Source organism: Paramisgurnus dabryanus, chromosome 20 (genome assembly GCF_030506205.2).
Source record: "Paramisgurnus dabryanus chromosome 20, PD_genome_1.1, whole genome shotgun sequence".
In the NCBI taxonomy this organism is placed as follows: domain Eukaryota; kingdom Metazoa; phylum Chordata; class Actinopteri; order Cypriniformes; family Cobitidae; genus Paramisgurnus; species Paramisgurnus dabryanus.
The window spans coordinates 2,837,070-2,860,249 of record NC_133356.1 but is presented as its reverse complement, the minus strand read 5'-3'; the positions used below and the strand labels follow the sequence as shown (position 1 = coordinate 2,860,249).

The 23,180-nt window shown below is 40.2% G+C and overlaps 1 protein-coding gene and 1 long non-coding RNA gene across 2 annotated transcripts in view; one reads left to right on the top strand and one right to left on the bottom strand.

Moving 5' to 3' along the window:
- The window catches only part of golga7bb (golgin A7 family, member Bb), a 33,343-nt gene extending 24,492 nt beyond the window's left edge, over nt 1-8,851 (bottom strand). The window contains exon 1 of the mRNA XM_065296036.2: nt 8,478-8,851. Within this exon, the coding sequence (XP_065152108.2) occupies nt 8,478-8,609 (132 nt within the window). The 5' untranslated portion in view covers nt 8,610-8,851. The remainder of the gene's footprint in view (nt 1-8,477) is intronic.
- Nucleotides 8,560-23,180, top strand: part of LOC135786570 (uncharacterized) — a 29,147-nt gene continuing 14,526 nt past the window's right edge. The window contains exon 1 of the long non-coding RNA XR_010546950.2: nt 8,560-8,696. This is a non-coding gene — a long non-coding RNA (uncharacterized lncRNA). The remainder of the gene's footprint in view (nt 8,697-23,180) is intronic.

The following is a 23,180-nucleotide window of genomic DNA, read 5'->3' as shown; positions in this document are numbered from 1 at the left end:
GCTTGAGACTACAAGGACACTGACAACCAAATTGCTTTAAATCCTCCGCTTGACTGCAATTGGTAAGCCTGATGGGCGGGTGAGGATATGATGAAATTCTTCTGAAACCATTAGCTGGACATCTCAGGACACCAATTAAAAGAAATGAATGTCAAAGGTTATGAATCTTGGTCAGTTCTTCAGGAACGTCTGGGGTTCAGAGGGTTGATTCAAGATGCTGCCAACATTGGGAAGTATTTCATAAGTAGCCGAGCACATCTGCAGAGGCATATTAGGAAGAAAGATGTGTAGATTCAGGACTTCATAGCCTCTCAGGGCATTTCCTCGCTCTTCCAATGTGAACGAGGAAGATGATTTTAAACAGATGTGACAGAAGCATAACATTTACAGCTCTCAGGTTTCTTCCCACAGAAAAGGGGATACGCTGATGTGATCTCAAACTCCTGAGACGCACCGCAGAGGATACAAAAGATGGAAGACCACCTCTCCCGTTTCAATTTAGCGCTGTTTTATAGACGTGCATGTCATGAGATGTCTTTTCTAGATAGAAAGCCTCCATCCTGCTTCAGAGGGTTGGGTGTTTAGCTATGGTTTGGACTCGTTACACAGAACACATAAGACATTGAAAGCATTAAAATGCAATAATATCAATTTCAATCATGTCATGTTTCTAGCTGCTGATGTACAAACCAGCTGCCCGATGTGTACTGCATGTACTTTTATTAGGTTCATCTAGACCAATCAGTCATGAGAAGACATATGACAGAAAAATACAGGTAGATGTTTGTTTATTATTTTTCCAGATGTGGTTTAATAAAAAGTGTCTGTCATATTTTACCAAGATTGAAAACATTTGAAAAATTACAAAGATTTACATTGACATGGCAGTTATGCATATTTCCCACTTGTTTTCTTACTACTGTAAAAGCAAAATACATCTCATTACTGTAATATTGACCCATCCTTCCTAAACAAAATAGTCTCAGAGGAACATCATCATTTCCTCCTATTGTATCAGGCTTACCAATGCAAACTTTAACATCAAAAGATTTAAACAAAACAGTTTGGTGATCTGTGTCCTTGAAGTCAACAAACAGGTGTTGAGTCAGAATACTTTGTTTTATAATTTTTGTTGACTCAGATTTTACTTGTAATTCTGTGTAATATTCACCCGGAGATGCTTATTAGGTATTGTCCACTTGAAGTTTAATTTGTTTGGTGCACTTATGTCTTTATGCTTCTGATTTAAATGTAAAATACTTTTTGTTAAAATTTCCCTGCCAATAATGCTTTCCTGATGAGTTTTTATGGTAATCTGTTATTTCACTATTATCCACTAGATGGCGCTCTTACCCAAATTATAAAAACTAATTTAATAATTTTAAACTCTGTGTATGTTTTGAAAATCGTTCTGAATCTGATCTTTAACAAAATTCCTTTACAAAAATTGTATTATTTCAGCCTCTTGCTCAAAATTTTGTATTTTTGAAGAAACCTACCCATATTTAAGAGGTGATATAAAGAGAACAAATGAAGATAGGATGAAACGTGTTTTTCCCTCCGTTTTGTTTGTTTGTTTGAAAGCAGAGTGTCTGTTCTTTCATTTGATATATTTGTATGTTTATATATTTATAGAAGAACATTTTCCTGGAAGGTATTTTGTGAAACCTTTGTAAAAATCACAAAAAATTCTGGCGGGCAAATTTTTTAAAGAAGGCTGGCGGGGAATGAGTTAAATGCCAGGAGATGCAGGATGTAAACAACCTAGTTCTCGGTTCCCCAAGAGATTCATTTGCTTTGAAACAAAATCCCGCAGCCTTTTGTTAACAAGTGAATGAATGTCATACAAAAATAGAAACCAAGTGCTGTGTAATAGTAAGTCCTGTTTTAGTGTTAAAAAGCAACTATGGTCCGATTCACGATTTTACATTTCCTTTTGTGTGTAAGTGTGTATTAGTTCATGTAAACGATATGCAAAAGCTACAAACCCCAAAGTAAATATTGGCGCGAATTATCGTCTCCAACCTAAATCCCTTTCTTGGACTACAACAAACACACGGATTGTAGGCACGGATTGTGGGATTTATGATGTAGTAAAGACCGACATTATCATAATTCCTCCCGCTCAGCCTTTAAGTTAACTCCTGTTAGCATTGCATTGTAAGCGAATCTTTCAAACATGGTAAAGAGTGTCACATTTCCAGCTGACGTCAGAGGTATTCAGGCCAATCACAATCTACAGATAAGCTGGCCAATCAGGGACACAGGAATAGATGTACTTAAAGTCAATCTTGAAATGTTAGAAATATATTGCTGAAGCAAGTTAGCAAAGTCTGTGAACTATGTATTGAATTGCAGAGTAAGATCGTAATTTTTTTCATAATTTGTATCGTAATTTTTCACTTTGAGTTCAGGATTTTTTAGGCAGACCTAAACGATGGCTCAATGATGCACTGAAGCCACCAAATATGTCCACACCCCTATAAAATTGCGAGCAAAGCCTAATATTCTTCTTTAAAACCATTAATTTTTTGCAATGTTTTTAAAGTTGTTCACAATCAAGCCACCAATGAAATTTTAACTTAATTTTAAATGTAATGACTGTTAGCAAGGTAGCGTTATAATCGCTAACACATTGGATTTATGGAAAAATACATCGGATATCACTATTTTTGTTATGATTAATTAAATAATGACTCTACATTATCTGTATTAAAGGGAAAATAATCACTACATCTGATGTTTAAAGTGAATAAAATAGCTTTGACAGCTGACTTACAGCAGGACTTGTGTGTATAAATGAGGTAAAGGGAGAAAGCAATGGACCAAACCATTGTGAGGCAAGGGAGGGGGACTCATTATGTTTCTGAACTTAGAACACGTTTTTCTGCCCAGCTTGTATTTGTATTGTTTTACTAATTACATGATTATTTACAATACACATTTTTAATAATAATTTTCCCCGACCTGTCATCCCGGAGCCCCCAGGATTTTCACCTATGGTTCTGGTACAGATAGTTATCAGTATACAATCTTGTCAATGTATTGTTTAAAATATTTCCAGTGCAATAGAGAAACACACATTTTAAAATTACTTGGGCCACTGTATGTCTCTAATAAAGACATTTTAAATGTGAAGCACTGTATTAAATGCTACTTGTTGCATTTAGACTGACCTCACATGTACACAACACCTGCCATTTACTAGTGTTTAAAGAGGAGGAAATACACATGTAAGACTCATTGAGTATAAACAGCGCATGGATGTCATGGCATTAGAAAATGAAGCAGCTCTTTTAAAGGGCCGTCTTTCTCTAACTGCTTGCAGAGATGCTGAGTGCACAGGACCTCAGGGTCACATTAAACAAATTACAGGTTGTTTTAGCTGAGACACTTTAAGTGAAACGTCTTACTGTCGCGCTCATTGCTGTGTTCTTTTCTTTTAGTCAAAATCAAATCCAAATACTCTTTTAACAATTTTTGTTGTATTACTGTAAATATCAATGAAATATTCATGATTAGATCAATTCAAAATATGCCCATTCACATCTTACAGAGACGCGGAATAGTAAAGCGCTGTTTCTGCTCATCTCATGTTAATCTTGAGGATCTATACAGTAATATTACATCCTTCATATCTCTAAAGAGTCAGTTTTATCAAATTTATAAAAGACTGATCAGCTCTAACAAATGTTTTAGGGAAAGCACGAAATCCCAGAGGCGTCCAGCCGGAGAAGCGAGTCACAAGCAACACAAACAAAACATTATCCCACTATCTCTGGATAACTTACGATTCAATACATGTTCCTGTCGTTTACATTATATGCATTTAAACACAGACATTTGATGCAGTTTTACTTACCACCTGCAACACTTGTGCAATAAAGTTTCATTCAACATTAGTTAACTAAAATAGTTTGCATTACCTTACAGTGAACAGTACAAAACCTTTTAATATTGGTTAATGTTAATGGTTGAAAACAGATGTCGTTTTGGAACCAAACTCTTTATATTGTTTATTGTTAGTTCATGGTCCAATGCATAAAGTAATAGTAACAAATACAACCTTATTGTAACAAATTACCATAAAATGATATTTGTTTTATTATAAATTCTGGTTGGGTTTGGTTAGTGTTTGGGTTAGACAATATTATTTAACTCATCCCCCACCAGCCATTTTTTGAAAAGTTGCCAGCCAGCATTTTTTGTGATTTTCACAAAAGTTTCACAAAATGACTCCCAGGGAAATATTTCTCTAAAAATATATAAACATACAAATATATCAGAAAAAAGAACAGACCCTCTGCTTTCAAACAAACAAACAAACAAACAAACAAACAAAATGAGAACAAAATGTTTCATCCTATCTATATTTTTTCTCTGCTTATTAACTCTAAAATATGGGTATTTTTCTTAAAACAAATTTTTTAGCTAAAAGCTGAAATAAAAACATTTTTGTGAAGGAATTTTGTTAGAGATCAAATTCAGAATGATTATTGAAACATAGACCCTTTTACTGTTTGTACACAATGATGACGTGGCAGCGTATGCGCGCGCATTTAGGCAACGGAAGTATCGTAAGAATCAAAAGTGAAGCAACACAAACAGTAAGTTATTTTAAAAAAGTTGACTTTATGAACATTTTCAACACAGCTACCAGATCCGTGTACTATAGGGGAGTGGATAGAAGACGTTAGCAGATGGCCAAAAATAAAGTTGCCAGATACATATATACGTATATTAGTATATTATATTTGTGCAACCAAACGCAACAACCAGACAATTTGATGCTGGGAAACCGTTTTAATAAACTTTCTGAGTTGCTACCACGTTAGAACCAATGGGGAATAACACCACTTCCGTTGCCCAAATGCGCGCGCAGGCTATTTGATCACGTGAGCTGTAAAAGGGTCTATACACAGAGTTTAAATTAAATAACGTTTTGGCTTCAGTTTTCATAAATTGTGTAAGTGCGCCATCTAGTGGATAATCACAGAATTACAGATTACCATACACACAGATTAAAATGTTTAATTTTTTTCTCTTAATTGATGAGATAACTCGTCACTGGCGGGGAAATAGTTAATACTGTACTTTATATAAAGCATAAAGGCCAAATTATAGTCTCTTATTTTTACGCATACGCAAGAGTGCACCAGCCAATTTTTGAAAACCTTACATTATACGCGTAGGCTGCGCATGCACGTACAGGAGTATATAAAGAGTTTTGATTGTGCATTCCAATTATTATTATTATTATTATTATCAATCAAGCTGCAGTTGGTTTGTTTCGATTTAAGACTTCGTAAATAAAAAAATACAGCTAAGTAGGACAAAAACATGCCTATGCGACTATACCCAGGGCTAAAGATGCCCCATTGAGGTCATTTTACTACCTCAGATGTGTACATATTGGTATCAAAGAGTGCATATTAGTGCCTCAAATGTACACAAATGCATACATATCTGTACCTAAATGGGACAAACAGAATTAGGACCTTTATAAAGAGTACTGCCCCATGGTGCTTGGCATAATATTTTGACACTTTTTTATGACGATGCATTAGCTGTTGTTTCAACTGGCACTTTAATTAAGTGAAAATATAATATTTAAGATGACTGAATGAATCAAACCACATCCAGTTTACACAAACATAAGCAATTTTTAGGGTTTCGATCGGGTAGAAATCAATCGTTAAAGGGAAAATTGCATGTAACCACTTTGCTCACTGTGAATGTTTCATCTAGACAGAAGAATAACAAGCAATCCTCCAAAGACTCTCTTAAAGAGCAGCAACAAACACATCACACAGCAGCTGTCACAGTAGCTCCAGAGCTACCATAACACAACCTGCTTTATTTTGAGCAGTGGCTATTTTAAGAACTAATTGTACCTTGATGTATAGGAGGCTTGTCAGCCTTTAAGAAACTAAACCAGATGCCTAAAGAAGCTTTAGAATAATAAACTCACAGTTTGCAGTGCTGAAAGCTAAACTGACCAGTGAAGCAAAGGAAAGGCACACTGAGCATTCAGATGACTCATTACAATCATTTTAATGCCAATGAGCTGGATGCAGGCTGACAAGACCACATGATGCCTAGAGCAAGTGCATGACCATTGCTCTTGTGACAGGAAAAGCATTTTTTTTGTTGTAGCAATCAGTTTTAATAAGCGTATCCTAGCCAAAGTAAAAACTAGGTTGCTGAATGAGAGAATTGTGACTCTTCTTGAATACATTATTCTCTGTGTATTCTCACTGGAGGGATTTGCTTGCCTCTTAAATGAATCTGTAATCAAGATGTTACACTTAACAGACAGAAAGCAGGTTGCCATGCAATCCATACAGGCGCCTAAATATAAACCAATTAGTGTTTGGAAGGGATTGATGATGAATGAAGAATAAAAGGGATGCAGACATGTTGGTATTTTGAAAGATGCCAATAAGAACAGATAAAGGTGTAGTTTTTATGAAAATATTTTTAAGGCTAACTCTATGACTGATATAAACATGGCTTTATTTTAAGTGCAGCTTTCTTCATATGACATCATTACTTGCGGCTTTTCATTTGTTAATTAGGCAGCAACTCATTGCAATTTAATTGCTAAAGTTGTTTATAAAAGGGTGTAAACAATATAAAGACTAAATAAAAACTAAATGAATAAAAACTATTTTTTATATAGTGGGGTGGTTGCCATGGTGTTGCTATGCAGGTGCTATAGGCTGCTCTGGGTGATCCCTAGAGTGATTGCTAAGGTGTTTTGGTATCCAAAAAAAAGATATCTAACAGGTCCAGTTGGTTAGAGATAACTATTAGAGGTAACACTACAACTCTCCTAAACAAAACTACTTGGTGTGAGGTATTCATGTTCATTAGCAGTATAGTGCGTGACAAAATATAGGGTTAGGGTTTTCCACAAATCGCTGACCAAGTAGTACTGCTTGCATACTTTTGCAATCAAAAGTAATAGCATTTTTACTGTAAGCCATTTACATCAATGTAGCAAATCTGTGGATTAATATTAAATATGGTAAAATACATTTAAAGCTGCCAAAGAATGCATAAAAAATAAGTTAAATTGTTGTTAAAAGGTGTGCGGCCTTATTAAGTGCAAAAATTATCCAGAGGCAGTTTTACATGTCCATTTACAACCCTAGGATTTGAGGTTTGGTTTGGAAACCATTCATTAGTATGAAAATGGTCTATTATGACCTTATTGGATAGGTACATGAATAATAATGTTGTGCTCTGCTCTGATTGGCTGTTTCTCAGAGCAGCTCTTTCAGTAGCTCTGTGTGTGTGTAAACAGATCTTATGTTTGAGTCTGTATCAGATTTCGAGGAATAATCAATTGTTTGGAGATTGTTAATGGACGTTTCTGAGTGGTAAGTTTGTGTCTTTTTTTTCAGTATGGACCTGCAAAACGTAACTGTAACGTCAATAGTAGAACTTTAGCCTAAACGCTAGCATATAGCATTAACTAGCATATAGTGCTAACTCAGCAGTCACAAATTTGTTGTAACAACATTACTTAATTTAATGTGTAATTTAATGTTGGGGGTCGTACATCTCGACTGTGACGTCACAGTTGGTGTTATGTTGAGATTGGTCTGTTTTCCAGTGGTCTTTTGCATGCACAAGGTTTACATAAGAAGGAGGAAATAATCGTGTTTGATGCTAATGATATGTCATTACCGAATGTACGGAACTCGTATGATTATCTTTGCCTATGTAAATACAGTTTTACATTCTACGGCACCTTTAATAATCCTGTTTTTCTACTGTGTTTTCCCTTCTCATTCACAGGACGCTTTCACCACAGGAATTTGTGTTAGCTGTCACTGGGGTGGTACTCTTTCAAAAAGAGTTCATAGTACCTTAGAGGTACATATTGGTACCAAAGAGTGCACCTTAATGGTACATATTAGGATCTTTTTAAAGGGTACTGTCACAGTGATCGCTTGGGACCATTTTTGACAATCTGTAGTAAATTGATAAGCTGTAGTAAATACTATAGTATACGTTAATATTTACTATTGTAAGGTTCAAAGCACATAGTATCTTTAGTTTTTACTATAGTTTATACTACAGTATATTTCACCTGTGGTTTGTTCATTTAGTTTGTATGTTTGCGTCTCTGTCCAGGGTGCTGAATAATACATCAGTCTGTCAGTATCGCTCACGCGCTCTTCAACACATAACGCGAACTTTCGGCTAATTTAAACGAATGACTTGTCCAGTGGAAGAAACTTCATTGACACGCACATTTGTTATAGTTCATTTGAACGCGTCTCAACTAAAGTGTTTATGCGTCGTGACCGGGGTTCAGACCCACAGCAGGTGTCAAAATAACTTCATATCAACCACGACAAACAAACGCACCCGCTAGCCGCAATACTCGCAGAACAAAACAGTACTGTACGTAACGTTACTGTGTGCGTATCTCAAAGCTCACAGTGTGATGATAAATCTCTTACCTCTGTCGCCATGATGCCTCGAGGATCTGTCCCGGTGCTGAAATCCTCTCCACGCGTGGGACAGTAACAGATGGAGAGATGAAAGCGATGGAGAGGGTGGAGCACCGTCAGATTACGAGTGGATAAGTGCATATGTGTCTCCCTTCATGTGCGCGGATACGCGGAGTCCTTTCAGAGAGTCGTGAGACCACCAGTGGAGCAGATCACGTTCATTTAAAGGTAGCATACTGGATTTTGATTTTCAACCAAACGATTTCAATTTTTACATGCAAGAGATTCATTTCACAGATGCTTTGGTCCAGAACGACTTACGGCGCATTCAAGCTATAGCTTACATGTATTTATCATCGTGTTTCATGGGAAAGCGTTTAATTTAGGCTACTGTCGAAATTTTTTTTTTTTTATATTGTATTATTTAAACTTGATAGACTATTTTAAACACAATTCTAAAAAACTTCTAGCATTTTCATACCATAAATAATTGTTATTGTACTGTACACAATTTGTATTGATAAAGTTTTACATAATGTTTATACGTAAAAACAGCACTAAAGCTTTAAAAGTTACTTTGCCAATGAGTCAACATGTGTCTGTGAATAAGAGTTGGAGACAATCAAAAGCATAAATCACTTCTGAACAATATTTGTCATTTCTAATCATGCAAACTGGTCAAAAAATGATCAAAAAGTAAACATTTGAACTTCTAATTTGTACCAAATGTATACAGTATCTGTGCCTGCCTAAATGATACATATTGCCCCAGAGAAGTGTAAAAAATGATAGACATAGCAAGATGTAGAAGTAATGTATTTTTATAAAGCCAGAAATGTCAACAGTTTAACAAACACCCCACCACTTGAATTAAAGTTTTTTTCTGAAGGATTTCCAAAATGTTAACGCTCAGAAACATGTGGGTTTTGAAAGGCATTGCAAAGTAGCCATTGTAGCGTAAAGCAATGGAGAAGTTGACGCTTCACTGATCGTTTCATATTACACCTGTAATAAAATGATGACAGAATTGTGATGTACTGCGATTTCTCTAATTCTGTTTGTTTTAAAAATATCTTTCTCTGGCAATCGCTGCAGTGGCCCAGCCTGAGTCATATGTGTAGAAAGCAGACTGCATAATTTACAGCATTGAGCATAGCCTCTTAAAAATTTATTGATTGTGCTATACCCCGATGTTTGGATAGACGTTCCAGGACTTTGACTGGAGAGTGCTCATATTTTAACCATGACCTTTCCTTTATTTCTAATGGAAAACAAATCAGAATGTAAATAACACAACGGTCCAAAATACAAACTTGGTTAGTTCTGTTAGATTGCTTGTTGAAACCCTGACCTTGTTGGACTGGATATATTGCTGACAAACACAAACTCTATACTTCAAAAGAAAAAATATTCATAGACAGAACAGAAAAATTATTTCACAAAAGGTTCTTTATGGTAAAAAAAGGTTATTCAGATTATAAAAAAGGTATGAAAGAAAAAATTTTTTTTTTTTCATGGCATGGCTTTAAAGAAGCTTTTAAGCACCTTTACTTTTATCAATGCACTCAGGACTACATCATCTGCTACAACACAAGAGCTGCACAGCACAAAATCATAACATTTTTACATGAACAAAAATACCCACAGGGGCTGATATAATAAAAACAGCTTAAAGCCTTTATGAATGATTTCACACACACATACAGTACAAAGGTTCATGCCTAATATGTCTTTAAATGAGAGAATACACATATACAACACAATCACCACGGATTTGATAAAATGGCACAAAGCCTTTGGGACCCTGGACCACAAAACCAGTTATAAGGGTATATCTTTTTTGAAATTGAGATTTATACATAACCTGAAAGCAGAATAAAAAAGCTTTCAATTTTTGTGTGGGTTAGTTTGAGAGGACAATATTTGGCTAAGATACAACTCTGGAAATCTGGATCTGAGGGTGCAAAAAATCTAAATATTGAGAAAATTGCCTTTAAAGTTATCCAAATGAAGTCCTTAGCAACAAATATCATACTAATGTGATAAATACACTTTTGATCTATTTAAATGTACAAAATATCTTCATGAACATGGTCTTTACTTAATATCTTAGAAGGGGACATTTCACAACACTTTTTTAAGATGTCAAATAAATCTTTGGTGTCCCCAAAGTACATATGTGAAGTTTTAGCTCAAAATACCATATAGATAATTTATTACAACATGGTAAAATTGCCAATTTGTAGGTGTGAGCATAAATGTTCCGTTTTGGGTGTGTCCTCTTATATGCAAATGAGCTGATCTCTGCACTAAATGGCAGTGCTGTGGTTGGATAGTGCAGATTAAGGGGCATTATTATCTTCTTCTGACATCACATGCTTGCAGCGAATGGTTTACCAAAACTACTTGGTTGATCTTATTCACATTTTCTAGGTTGATAGAAGCACTGGGGACCCAGTTATAGCACTTAAACATGGAAAAAGACAGATTTTCATGATATTTACCTTTTAAAGATATGATATTTTGACAATGTATTAATGGCTATTGTTACAAATACACCCGTGCGACTTAAGACTGGTTTTATAGTCCAGGGTCACAATTGACATCATATTTAAATTGTACCCATTTCATTGCTAAAAAAAACTTTTTGTGTATTTGGTTTAATATAATGTGTTTGTGTGCTTTATGGTTCAAAAACAAGAATATTTTCCACATACTGTAAATTTTTGTAGCTACAGATATTATACTGCCTTTCTCAAACCCTTTGATTTTGTACAAAACTAATAGATTTTAAAAGCTCTGTGTCCCTGATTGGCCAGCTAATCTGTACGTTGTGATTGGCCTGAATAGATCTGACGTCCGCCGGAAATGTGACTCTCCTTGCCATGTTTGAAAGATTTGCGCACAATGCAATGCTGACAGGAGTTAATTTACAAGCTGTGAGTCAAAGCGGGTGGAATTATGATAATGTCGGTCGTGTCCACATCAACCATCCCAGGAAGTAAACTGTTGCTTACAATCTGTGTGTTTGTTGTAGTCCAAGAAAAGAGATTTACATTAGAAACGATAATTCACGTCATCGTTTACTTTGGGGTTTGTACCTTTTGCATATCATTAACATGTACTAATACACACCTACACACCAAAGGAAATGTAAAATCGTGAATCGGACCATAGTTGCTCTTTAACTAAATGGTAAAAATGTGGAAGTTATACATAAGTTTGTTATATTTTGAATCCACAGAAACTGTATGGAAGCACTTTTGCTCATATTTGATCTATTTATAGGACCTTGTTCTTTTTTCTAAAAGTGAGCGTTGACAGCGACCATCACATATTCAAACATTTCCATTCATGTTAATGCATAAGAAATGTACAGGTTTAAAAATTAACTTTTTTCATTTTGCATGAACTATCCCTTTAAGAGCAGCCATCTTTTTTGAATGAAAATAGATTTGGGAATACATTGGAAAGCATACAGAACCAAGAGCATTCACTAATTCCTGCTGCTCGCTCTAGATTGTGTGAATGAAAATGCAGAGGCACGTCGAGGGGACTCTCTTTCATCCAGGACAATTTGGCACACAAATGTCTCTCTCACATTAGAAACTGTCAAGAAAAAGCTGGGTTTATCTCATAATCTTCATTAATAAAATTCTTCATTTATATAGAGGCATTACAATGAAAGCATGCAATCTCACAGCGGCCAATTACTAACATTGCATAAATGGAGCTATGAATAGAAACCCTATAAATAGATTCACAGAGGCAGCAGTCGAGGTAAGAACATGTAGATGCAGCTTTTATTATGCATCTTTATTTATTCAGTTTATATAAAAATCTAAATAATTTGTGTAAAGCGGCTGCATTTGTAGTGACATATTGGCATCTAAATTTTTGCTCTGAATATTCTAACCCCATATTTTTTTAAATGATGTCATTCGACATAAAATCTGACCAAGCAAGTGTGGGCTACATGTACCATATAAGACGACCAGCAGGTTTTGACCAGGTCATATATAGTAGTGAAATGACTGGATTATATACTGTATGTGCTGTCTACAGATATTCAGATCTCTGTGTTACTAAGGAAACAGAAAAGATACCGTATGTTCGCATCTAACCACCTATAATGATCTCTGGATCACACAGAAATCTCAGTAAGATCCTCGGGCACATTCAGATGAAGAAATGTCTGTGTGAGAAAGCACATTGCAACACTTGACAGACCGTGAAATTATTGACTTTGGTGTGCAAAATGAATTCCTACGGTTGTTTCTATTCACTTGGCACACACAAATGAAATCTGGAAATGAATTGGTAATATTAGACTTGTGTTGAAATATATGGCTAATGTCACTGTCTTGAAGTCAGAAGACATAAAAAATTAGGTTTAAGATCTTAGGAAGACAATTAAGTGTCGGCTGAACCATGGCACAAGATTTTAATCTGTTTTACCTATAGGTTAAATGAACAGTAATAGTTTACACTGCAATATGATTAAAAAACGACAAATAAGATTTTAAGTAAATTATTGGTAAACATACGCTCACCTAAAGGATTATTGGGAACACCTGTTCGATTTCTCATTGATGCAATTATCTTATCAACCAATCACATGGCAGTTGCTTCAATGCATTTAGGGGTGTGGTCCTGGTCAAAACAATCTCCTGAACTCCAAACTGAATGTCAGAATGGGAAAGAAAGGTGATTTAAGCAATTTGTGCAACCGTGGCATGGTTGTTAGTGCCAGACCAGCCGGTCTGAGTATTTTCACACACAACCATTTCTAGGGTTTACAAAGAATGGTGTGAAAAGGGAAAAACATCCAGTATGCGGCAGTCCTGTGGGTAAAAATGCCTTGTTGATGCTAGAGGTCAGAGGAGAATGGGCCGACTAATTCAAGCTGATAGAAGAACAACTTTGACTGAAATAACCACTCGTTACAACTGAGGTATGCAGCAAAGCATTTGTGAAGCCACAACACACACAACCTTGAGGCGGATGGGCTACAACAGCAGAAGACCCCACCGGGTACCACTCATCTCCACTACAAATAGAAAAAAGAGGCTACAATTTGCATGAGCTCACCCAAATTGGACATTTGAAGACTGGAAAAATGTTGCCTGGTCTCGATTTCTGTTGAGACACTCAGATGGTAGAGTCAGAATTTGGCATAAACAGAATGAGAACATGGATCCATCATGCCTTGTTACCACTGTGCAAGCTGGTGTTGGTGGTGTAATGATGTGGGGGATGTTTTTTGGCACACTTTAGGCCCCTTAGTGCCAATTGGGCATCATTTAAATGCCACGGCCTACCTGAGCATTGTTTCTGACCATGTCCATCCCTTTATGACCACCATGTACTCATCCTCTGATGGCTACTTCCAGCAGGATAATGCACCATGTCACAAAGCTTGAATCATTTCAAATTGGTTTCTTGAACATGACTATGAGTTCACTGTACTAAAATGGCCCCCACAGTCACCAGATCTCAACCCAATAGAGCATCTTTGGGATGTGGTGGAACGGGAGCTTCGTGCCCTGGATGTGCATCCCACAAATCTCCATCAACTGCAAGATGCTATCATATCAATATGGGCCAACATTTCTAAAGAATGCTTTCAGCACCTTGTTGAATCAATGCCACGTAGAATTAAGGCAGTTCTGAAGGCGAAAGGGGGTCAAACACAGTATTAGTATGGTGGTAGTACCTTTAGGTCAGTGTATATCTGTACTGTGGGCTGAAGCTAGCATTTTCCGATCTAATGGCGGATTCATCTGATATATGCTTTTCTGACCTATCCTCACCTGAGCGGGAAGCTGTGGAGGAGTTGTTTCCCGGTTTTAGCAGATCCAAGGCGAGGTACAGCGCCCACTTCAGCCTGCCTTCCGACGTCCACAAGCGAGCAACAAACATGCATTCCACGCGATGCAGCTTCACGGACCGTGAACGACATGAAAGCGATCGGGAAGCTGTGGAGGAACCGCTGCCCGGCCTTCGCAGATTCGGCAAGCCAAACATCACACCGGCCCCAGACGTTCGCAGGCGACCGAGGCGTGTCACAACCGAACACCCCACGCGATGCAGCTCCAGGGACCGCGTTCGGGTAAACGAAGACGCCATCGCCCAGCATGAAAGCGGTAAGACTCCGCTTGTTATTGTAACATGTACTACTTGCCACATGTATAGTTTAGCTTCTGCTGTTAGCATAGAGGGGTTTACATGCACTAAGTGTATTGAAGTATTAAGGTTAACTGAGAAGGTTGCTGAACTAGAATCGCGCATCCGAACGCTAGTTGAGGATAGCAAAACCGCTAATGTTACTGTCGCAAATAATCTATCGAGCGAAAAGACTAATGGCTCGGTCCCGACATCAGATGTTAATATAAATATTACAAATACTGTATCGAGCGCGCATAGTGTTTATCAAAATACACATGGCTCGGTTCCGTCATCAGAGTCAAGTCGGCGGTCAAACTGGGTGACTGTTAGGCGGCATAGTCATATAAGGCGTCCTTCTAAGACCCATAACGTAACGACAATTTCTAACAGATTCGATCCCCTAAGGAGTATACCAGCTGAAACACCTTTTAAAAGTGCCCTGGTCATTGGAGATTCTATACTCAGGAACACTAATGTCACACCCCGAGGGCGGACCCAACTATGCTAAGGGTCACACCCCTCTCAACTCTTCCACCTCGAGGAGTTTCCCAAGACCACCCCAATGACCAGACAGACGAGTATACTATAATTAAAATAAACTTTATTAAATATTTAAAAGGAAAAGGGGGAAGGGCAATTTAAAACTAGTGTGTCTCTTTTTCGCCTCCAGGGCCACTTGAGGGAAAGACTGGGGACAGGGGCTCCGTAGGGGCTCCGTAGGGGCTCTGGCCCAACAATCCGTGGCGCGCTCCGCTTCTCCTGGAGGCAGAATCAAACAAAGGTCAGACAAGGTAAAGTACTTCGCTGGCAACGCTGTTCGTCCACCCGGGACAGCACTGGGGATCTTCGTACACACACAGAGCTCCACTTGTGCAGGTAGGTATTTGCGGTAAGCACAGAACAGGTTTCTTTTACAGGTCACGTTACTCACAGCACTGGGGATCTTCGTACACACACAGAGCTTCACTTGTACAGGTAGGTATTTGCTATAGACACAGAACAGGTTTACTTCACAGGTCACGTTACTCACAGCACTGGGGATCTTCGTACACACACAGAGCTTCACTTGTACAGGTAGGTATTTGCTTTAAGCACAGAACAGGTTTACTTCACAGGTCACGTTCCTCACAGTACTGGGGATCTTCGTACACACACAGAGCTTCACTTGTACAGGTAGGTATTTGCTATAAGCACAGAACAGGTTTACTTCACAGGTCACGTTACTCACAGCACTGGGGATCTTCGTACACACACAGAGCTTCACTTGTACAGGTAGGTATTTGCTATAAGCACAGAACAGATTTACTTCACAGGTCACGTTACTCACAGCACTGGGGATCTTCGTACACACACAGAGCTTCACTTGTACAGGTAGGTATTTGCTATAAGCACAGAACAGGTCTACTTCACAGGTCACGTTACTCACAGCACTGGGGATCTTCGTACACACACAGAGCTTCACTTGTACAGGTAGGTATTTGCTATAAGCACAGAACAGATTTACTTCACAGGTCACGTTACTCACAGCACTGGGGATCTTCGTACACACACGGAGCTTCACTTGTACAGATAGGTATTTGCTATAAGCACAGAACAGATTTACTTCACAGGTCAAGTTACTCACAGTACTGGGGATCTTCGTACACACACGGAGCTTCCCTTACGAACAGTGGGCTTTCGCTACAGTGCTGGTATACCGTATTCCTTCGCCCATCCACTCAGACGGTCCGGGCGTCGTAGGGACTAGTGGGGCTGATGACACGGAGCCGAACGCTTCCCGAACTCCCCCTCCTTCTTTACCAACCGGGGTCATGAGTTGGGGCGAACTTTCGTCGGGGCTCCGCTCACCACGTGCTTCTGGTGGAAAGGTCAATACATACACTGTTACAACCCACAGTCCGCCAGTACACTCTTGGTAATACTCACTGGGCTTCACCACTGTCTGCTCTAGGGATAAACGAAGCTCTCGTGGACACACCCCGGGCACAGGGCTAAATATTCTCGCTCTCCTTAGGACCCAGGCCACAACGGATGTCGTCGTCTCGCGACTCGTCTGAGGCTAGGCAGTTTGAACGCTACAAGCACAGCATACACACAGCAAGTAAAGCGTAAACACCATCAATCAGTGAAACTCACCCACAGCATTCTTATAAACTTCACGTGGTTTTTAAATCGCCCTTGCCACCTGGCTACGACGACCTCGAGAGGATAGTTGGGCAATAACTGGACCGCCAATGGGAGTAAGATGTGTGTATTCACAGGCCCGGCGTGTTGATTTCTTTCCCCTGGCTCACCTGTGTTTCTGTTTCCCCACAGGGCCACTGCTCTACTAGCAAACGGTGCTTCCCATCAGGTCCTTCGTCCGTACTTCCGGTCAACCCACGGCTCACCCACGCTGTCCTCTCCAGTGGGGCCAGGGACCTCAAAAACACAAAGGAACACACCAAAACAACTCTTCGTACAAGTATGGCTCAGATAAGTACCACATCTGTTACTCACACTTAGTTGCCCACAACTGTTATTCGCTACACTATTGATGGCTCTGTGTTCACTCCTTCTCTGATGAAACTCCTCAATATTCCTTCGTCAACTGTCTGTCCCTTTTCTTCTCTCTTCCCCAATAGCACGATCCAACCAGCCTGGTCTCTCTGCAAAGCAGCAACACAGCGTAGACAAGTACACCACAAGCACACGGTGTAGTGTCCCTTTAATTATTCTCACAGCCCCGTCCTTTTTTTGCCTCTTCTGGCAGCCGCACTCTTTCCTTGCACTATAAGTGGTTAACGGATCAACGGCGCCCTTCGGCTCCTTCAGGGATGGAGCGTGTGTTTACATTTTGCCCAAGGCAGTAAGGGACTCACACCAAAAAAAACAACTCCTCCTTTGTGCTTCTTGGACCTTTTTATGTGCCTGTCTTCACTCCCTCCTCCAATCGTGGACGGCCAGCCTAATTCCCCCACCTGTGGCTCATTTTCTCCTGCTCTGCGTTGCTAGGGAGATCAGGAAGCAAAGTGGTGTATTTTAAAATCGGGCCCGGGCGGAAACCGTCTTCACGGAACCTTTATCCGCCACTTTTGGTTCCCGCCCTATCATAGTCACCTGGTGACATCCCCCCCTGCCAAACCGTTCTAGTCCCGAGAACGGTCTGTGGGACAACAGGTGGGGAATAGGGTGGGGGCTTCAGGCCTCTCGGGCACTACACGGGGTGGGGCTTCGGGCAACTCGTCGTCGGCCATTGGAGGGCCTTGGTCGCTCAACTCGAGGTGGAGCCCTGCCGACTACGCCAAATCTGTCACACCCCGAGGGCGGACCCAACTATGCTAAGGGTCACACCCCTCTCAACTCTTCCACCTCGAGGAGTTTCCCAAGACCACCCCAATGACCAGACAGACGAGTATACTATAATTAAAATAAACTTTATTAAATATTTAAAAGGAAAAGGGGGAAAGGGGGAAGGGCAATTTAAAACTAGTGTGTCTCTTTTTCGCCTCCAGGGCCACTTGAGGGAAAGACTGGGGACAGGGGCTCTGGCCCAACAATCCGTGGCGCGCTCCGCTTCTCCTGGAGGCAGAATCAAACAAAGGTCAGACAAGGTAAAGTACTTCGCTGGCAACGCTGTTCGTCCACCCGGGACAGCACTGGGGATCTTCGTTCACACACAGAGCTCCACTTGTGCAGGTAGGTATTTGCGGTAAGCACAGAACAGGTTTCTTTTACAGGTCACGTTACTCACAGCACTGGGGATCTTCGTACACACACAGAGCTTCACTTGTACAGGTAGGTATTTGCTATAGACACAGAACAGGTTTACTTCACAGGTCACTTTACTCACAGCACTGGGGATCTTCGTACACACACAGAGCTTCACTTGTACAGGTAGGTATTTGCTTTAAGCACAGAACAGGTTTACTTCACAGGTTACATTCCTCACAGTACTGGGGATCTTCGTACACACACAGAGCTTCACTTGTACAGGTAGGTATTTGCTATAAGCACAGAACAGGTTTACTTCACAGGTCACGTTACTCACAGCACTGGGGATCTTCGTACACACACAGAGCTTCACTTGTACAGGTAGGTATTTGCTATAAGCACAGAACAGATTTACTTCACAGGTCACGTTACTCACAGCACTGGGGATCTTCGTACACACACAGAGCTTCACTTGTACAGGTAGGTATTTGCTATAAGCACAGAACAGATTTACTTCACAGGTCACGTTACTCACAGCACTGGGGATCTTCGTACACACACCGAGCTTCACTTGTACAGATAGGTATTTGCTATAAGCACAGAACAGATTTACTTCACAGGTCACGTTACTCACAGTACTGGGGATCTTCGTACACACACGGAGCTTCCCTTACGAACAGTGGGCTTTCGCTACCGTGCTGGTATACCGTATTCCTTCGCCCATCCACTCAGACGGTCCGGGCGTCGTAGGGACTAGTGGGGCTGATGACACGGAGCCGAACGCTTCCCGAACTCCCCCTCCTTCTTCACCAACCGGGGTCATGAGTTGGGGCGAACTTTCGTCGGGGCTCCGCTCACCACGTGCTTCTGGTGGAAAGGTCAATACATACACTGTTACAACCCACAGTCCGCCAGTACACTCTTGGTAATACTCACTGGGCTTCACCACTGTCTGCTCTAGGGATAAACGAAGCTCTCGTGGACACACCCCGGGCACAGGGCTAAATATTCTCGCTCTCCTTAGGACCCAGGCCACAACGGATGTCGTCGTCTCGCGACTCGTCTGAGGCTAGGCAGTTTGAACGCTACAAGCACAGCATACACACAGCAAGTAAAGCGTAAACACCATCAATCAGTGAAACTCACCCACAGCATTCTTATAAACTTCACGTGGTTTTTAAATCTCCCTTGCCACCTGGCTACGACGACCTCGAGAGGATAGTTGGGCAATAACTGGACCGCCAATGGGAGTAAGATGTGTGTATTCACAGGCCCGGCGTGTTGATTTCTTTCCCCTGGCTCACCTGTGTTTCTGTTTCCCCACAGGGCCACTGCTCTACTAGCAAACGGTGCTTCCCATCAGGTCCTTCGTCCGTACTTCCGGTCAACCCACGGCTCACCCACGCTGTCCTCTCCAGTGGGGCCAGGGACCTCAAAAACACAAAGGAACACACCAAAACAACTCTTCGTACAAGTATGGCTCAGATAAGTACCACATCTGTTACTCACGCTTAGTTGCCCACAACTGTTATTTGCTACACTATTGATGGCTCTGTGTTCACTCCTTCTCTGATGAAACTCCTCAATATTCCTTCGTCAACTGTCTGTCCCTTTTCTTCTCTCTTCCCCAATAGCACGATCCAACCAGCCTGGTCTCTCTGCAAAGCAGCAACACAGCGTAGACAAGTACACCAGAAGCACACGGTGTAGTGTCCCTTTAATTATTCTCACAACCCCGTCCTTTTTTTGCCTCTTCTGGCAGCCGCACTCTTTCCTTGCACTATAAGTGGTTAACGGATCAACGGCGCCCTTCGGCTCCTTCAGGGACGGAGCGTGTGTTTACATTTTGCCCAAGGCAGTAAGGGACTCACACCAAAAAAACAACTCCTCCTTTGTGCTTCTTGGACCTTTTTATGTGCCTGTCTTCACTCCCTCCTCCAATCGTGGACGGCCAGCCTAATTCCCCCACCTGTGGCTCATTTTCTCCTGCTCTGCGTTGCTAGGGAGATCAGGAAGCAAAGTGGTGTATTTTAAAATCGGGCCCGGGCGGAAACCGTCTTCACGGAACCTTTATCCGCCACTTTTGGTTCCCGCCCTATCATAGTCACCTGGTGACACTAACATTGAGGCACCAAACACCATAGTCGACTGTATACCGGGAGCCAGAACGTCTGACATTAGATCCAAACTTAAAGTGCTGGCTAATGCTAAGCGGAAGTTTTCTAAGATTGTTATTCACGCCGGCACGAATGACACTAGGCTCCGCCAGTCGGAAATCACCAAAGATAATATTAAGGAGATGTGTGAAATTGCAAAAACAATGTCAGACAATGTAATATGCTCTGGTCCCCTCCCCGCATACCGGGGAGATGAAACACATAGTAGATTAGTGTCTCTCAATGGATGGATGTCAAAGTGGTGCCCTCAGCATAACGTAGGGTTTATAGACAATTGGAAGCATTTCTGGGGAAGACCATTTCTCCTAACCCGAGATGGCCTTCATCCGTCATCGGAAGGAAGTGCTATACTCACTAAAAATCTGATCAATAGTCTTAATTCTGATATAGTATGACTATCCAGGGCCCAGGTCAGGAAACAGATGGATCGGCTTAACCGTCCATAGCTGCCGTGATATGTCAAGATCACATATATCCCAGCACTTCGAGTCAATCTTACCGAAATATCAGCACATTTCAACTGTATCTGTTCCCCGAACAAATAAATACAGGGCACCGCTTGTTACATCTGGTACAAATCTGATTCAAATAAAATTAGAAAACAATACATTAACAGATGAATCTCGAATCTTAAAATTCGGCCTTCTTAACATTAGATCGCTTACCAATAAAGAACCTATTGTCAATGAAATAATTACAGACCAAAACTTAGATGTACTCTGTTTAACAGAAACCTGGCTTAAAGCAGACGACTACATTAGTTTAAATGAATCCACCCCACAAGACTATTATTATAAACACGAACCTCGATTAAAGGGGAGAGGGGGTGGTGTAGCTACAATATACAACACAATGTTTAAAGTAAACCAAAAATCTGAGCTAAAATTTAAATCATTTGAAGTAATGTTGTTAAATATGGAAATAACTGATCGTAACCACAAACAGCTTTCTTTTGCTTTAGCGACAATCTATAGACCACCGGGCCACCATGCAGATTTCCTTAATGAAATAGCAGATTTCCTATCTGAGCTTGTAGTCACTGTAGATAAAGCTCTTATTGTTGGTGATTTTAATGTCCATGTGGACAACCCAAAAGACGCATTAGGACGTGCGTTTATAGATGTTCTAAATTCTCTCAATATTAGACAAAACGTGACAGGGCCAACGCATACTCGTAATCACACATTAGACTTAATTCTGTCACTCGGACTCAATATTAATGACGTCGAAATATCACCTCAGAGTGATGCAGTTTCTGACCATTACCTTGTGTCATACACTGTACTTCTAGATAGGATCACTCAATCTACAACATGCTACCGACTAGCCAGAACAATAATTTCCACCACTAAAGATAGCTTTATTAGCACTCTTCCAGACCTGTCCCAAATGAAACATGTAGCAGATAACTGTGACGATCTAGATATTGAAATAGAAAACCTAAACAATGTCTGTTCTAACACATTGGATGCCGTTGCTCCCATTCGAAAAAAGAGATTCAAAGAAAAACCGCCAGCTCCATGGTATGACCATTACACAGCAGCTCTTAAAAAGGCAGCTAGAAAAATGGAAAGAAATTATAGAAGCACAAAGTTAGAAGTATGGCGCGCAGCATGGAAACAGAGTGTTAAACACTACAGACAGGCTATTAAAACCGCCAGATCTACATATCTTAGCAAGCTTATAAATGAGAATCATAATAACCCTTGTTTCCTCTTTAGCACAGTTGCGAAACTGACTAGAAACAAAGAACAAACAGAAACCAATAGTAAACTTCAACACAATAGTAACGACTTCATGAACTTCTTTTCTAACAAAATTTCGGCTATTAGGGAAAACATCGTAGCTACCCAGGCAGCCACCACTCTACCCATTAGTTCACTTAACACTAGACTACCATACGAACATCTTGATTCATTTAAACCTACTACAATAGATGAGCTCTCTAAACTAGTCACATCATCCAAATCATCGTCCTGTATATTAGACCCCGTTCCCACAAAACTACTTAAAGAAGTATTCCCTGTAGTGTCAACCCCGGTTCTAAATATCTTTAACTCATCGCTAGAAAAAGGATACGTTCCAACAGCTTTCAAACTAGCAGTTATTAAACCGCTGATTAAAAAACCACAGCTTGACCAAGGAGAACTTAATAACTTTAGACCAATCTCAAATCTCCCTTTTCTTTCGAAAATATTAGAAAAGGTAGTGGCAAGCCAGTTACGCACATTCTTGACAAATAATAGTACATATGAAAAGTTCCAATCAGGATTCAGGCCCCACCATAGCACAGAGACAGCGTTGCTTAGAGTTACAAATGACCTCCTATTAACATCCGATCGTGGTGAAATCTCAATTCTTATATTACTAGACCTTAGTGCAGCATTTGACACAATAGACCACAGAATCCTACTCAATAGACTAGAAAACTATGTTGGTATCAGTGGTCAGGCGCTAGCCTGGTTTAGGTCATATCTAACCAATCGCTATCACTTTGTTTATGTAAATGAGGAAGAGTCATATCACTCCCTGGTTAAATACGGTGTACCGCAGGGATCAGTTTTAGGTCCTATCCTGTTCTCGTTATACATGTTACCCCTAGGAGACATTATCAGGAAACATAACATAAGTTTTCACTGCTATGCGGATGATACCCAGCTTTACATCTCCTCGC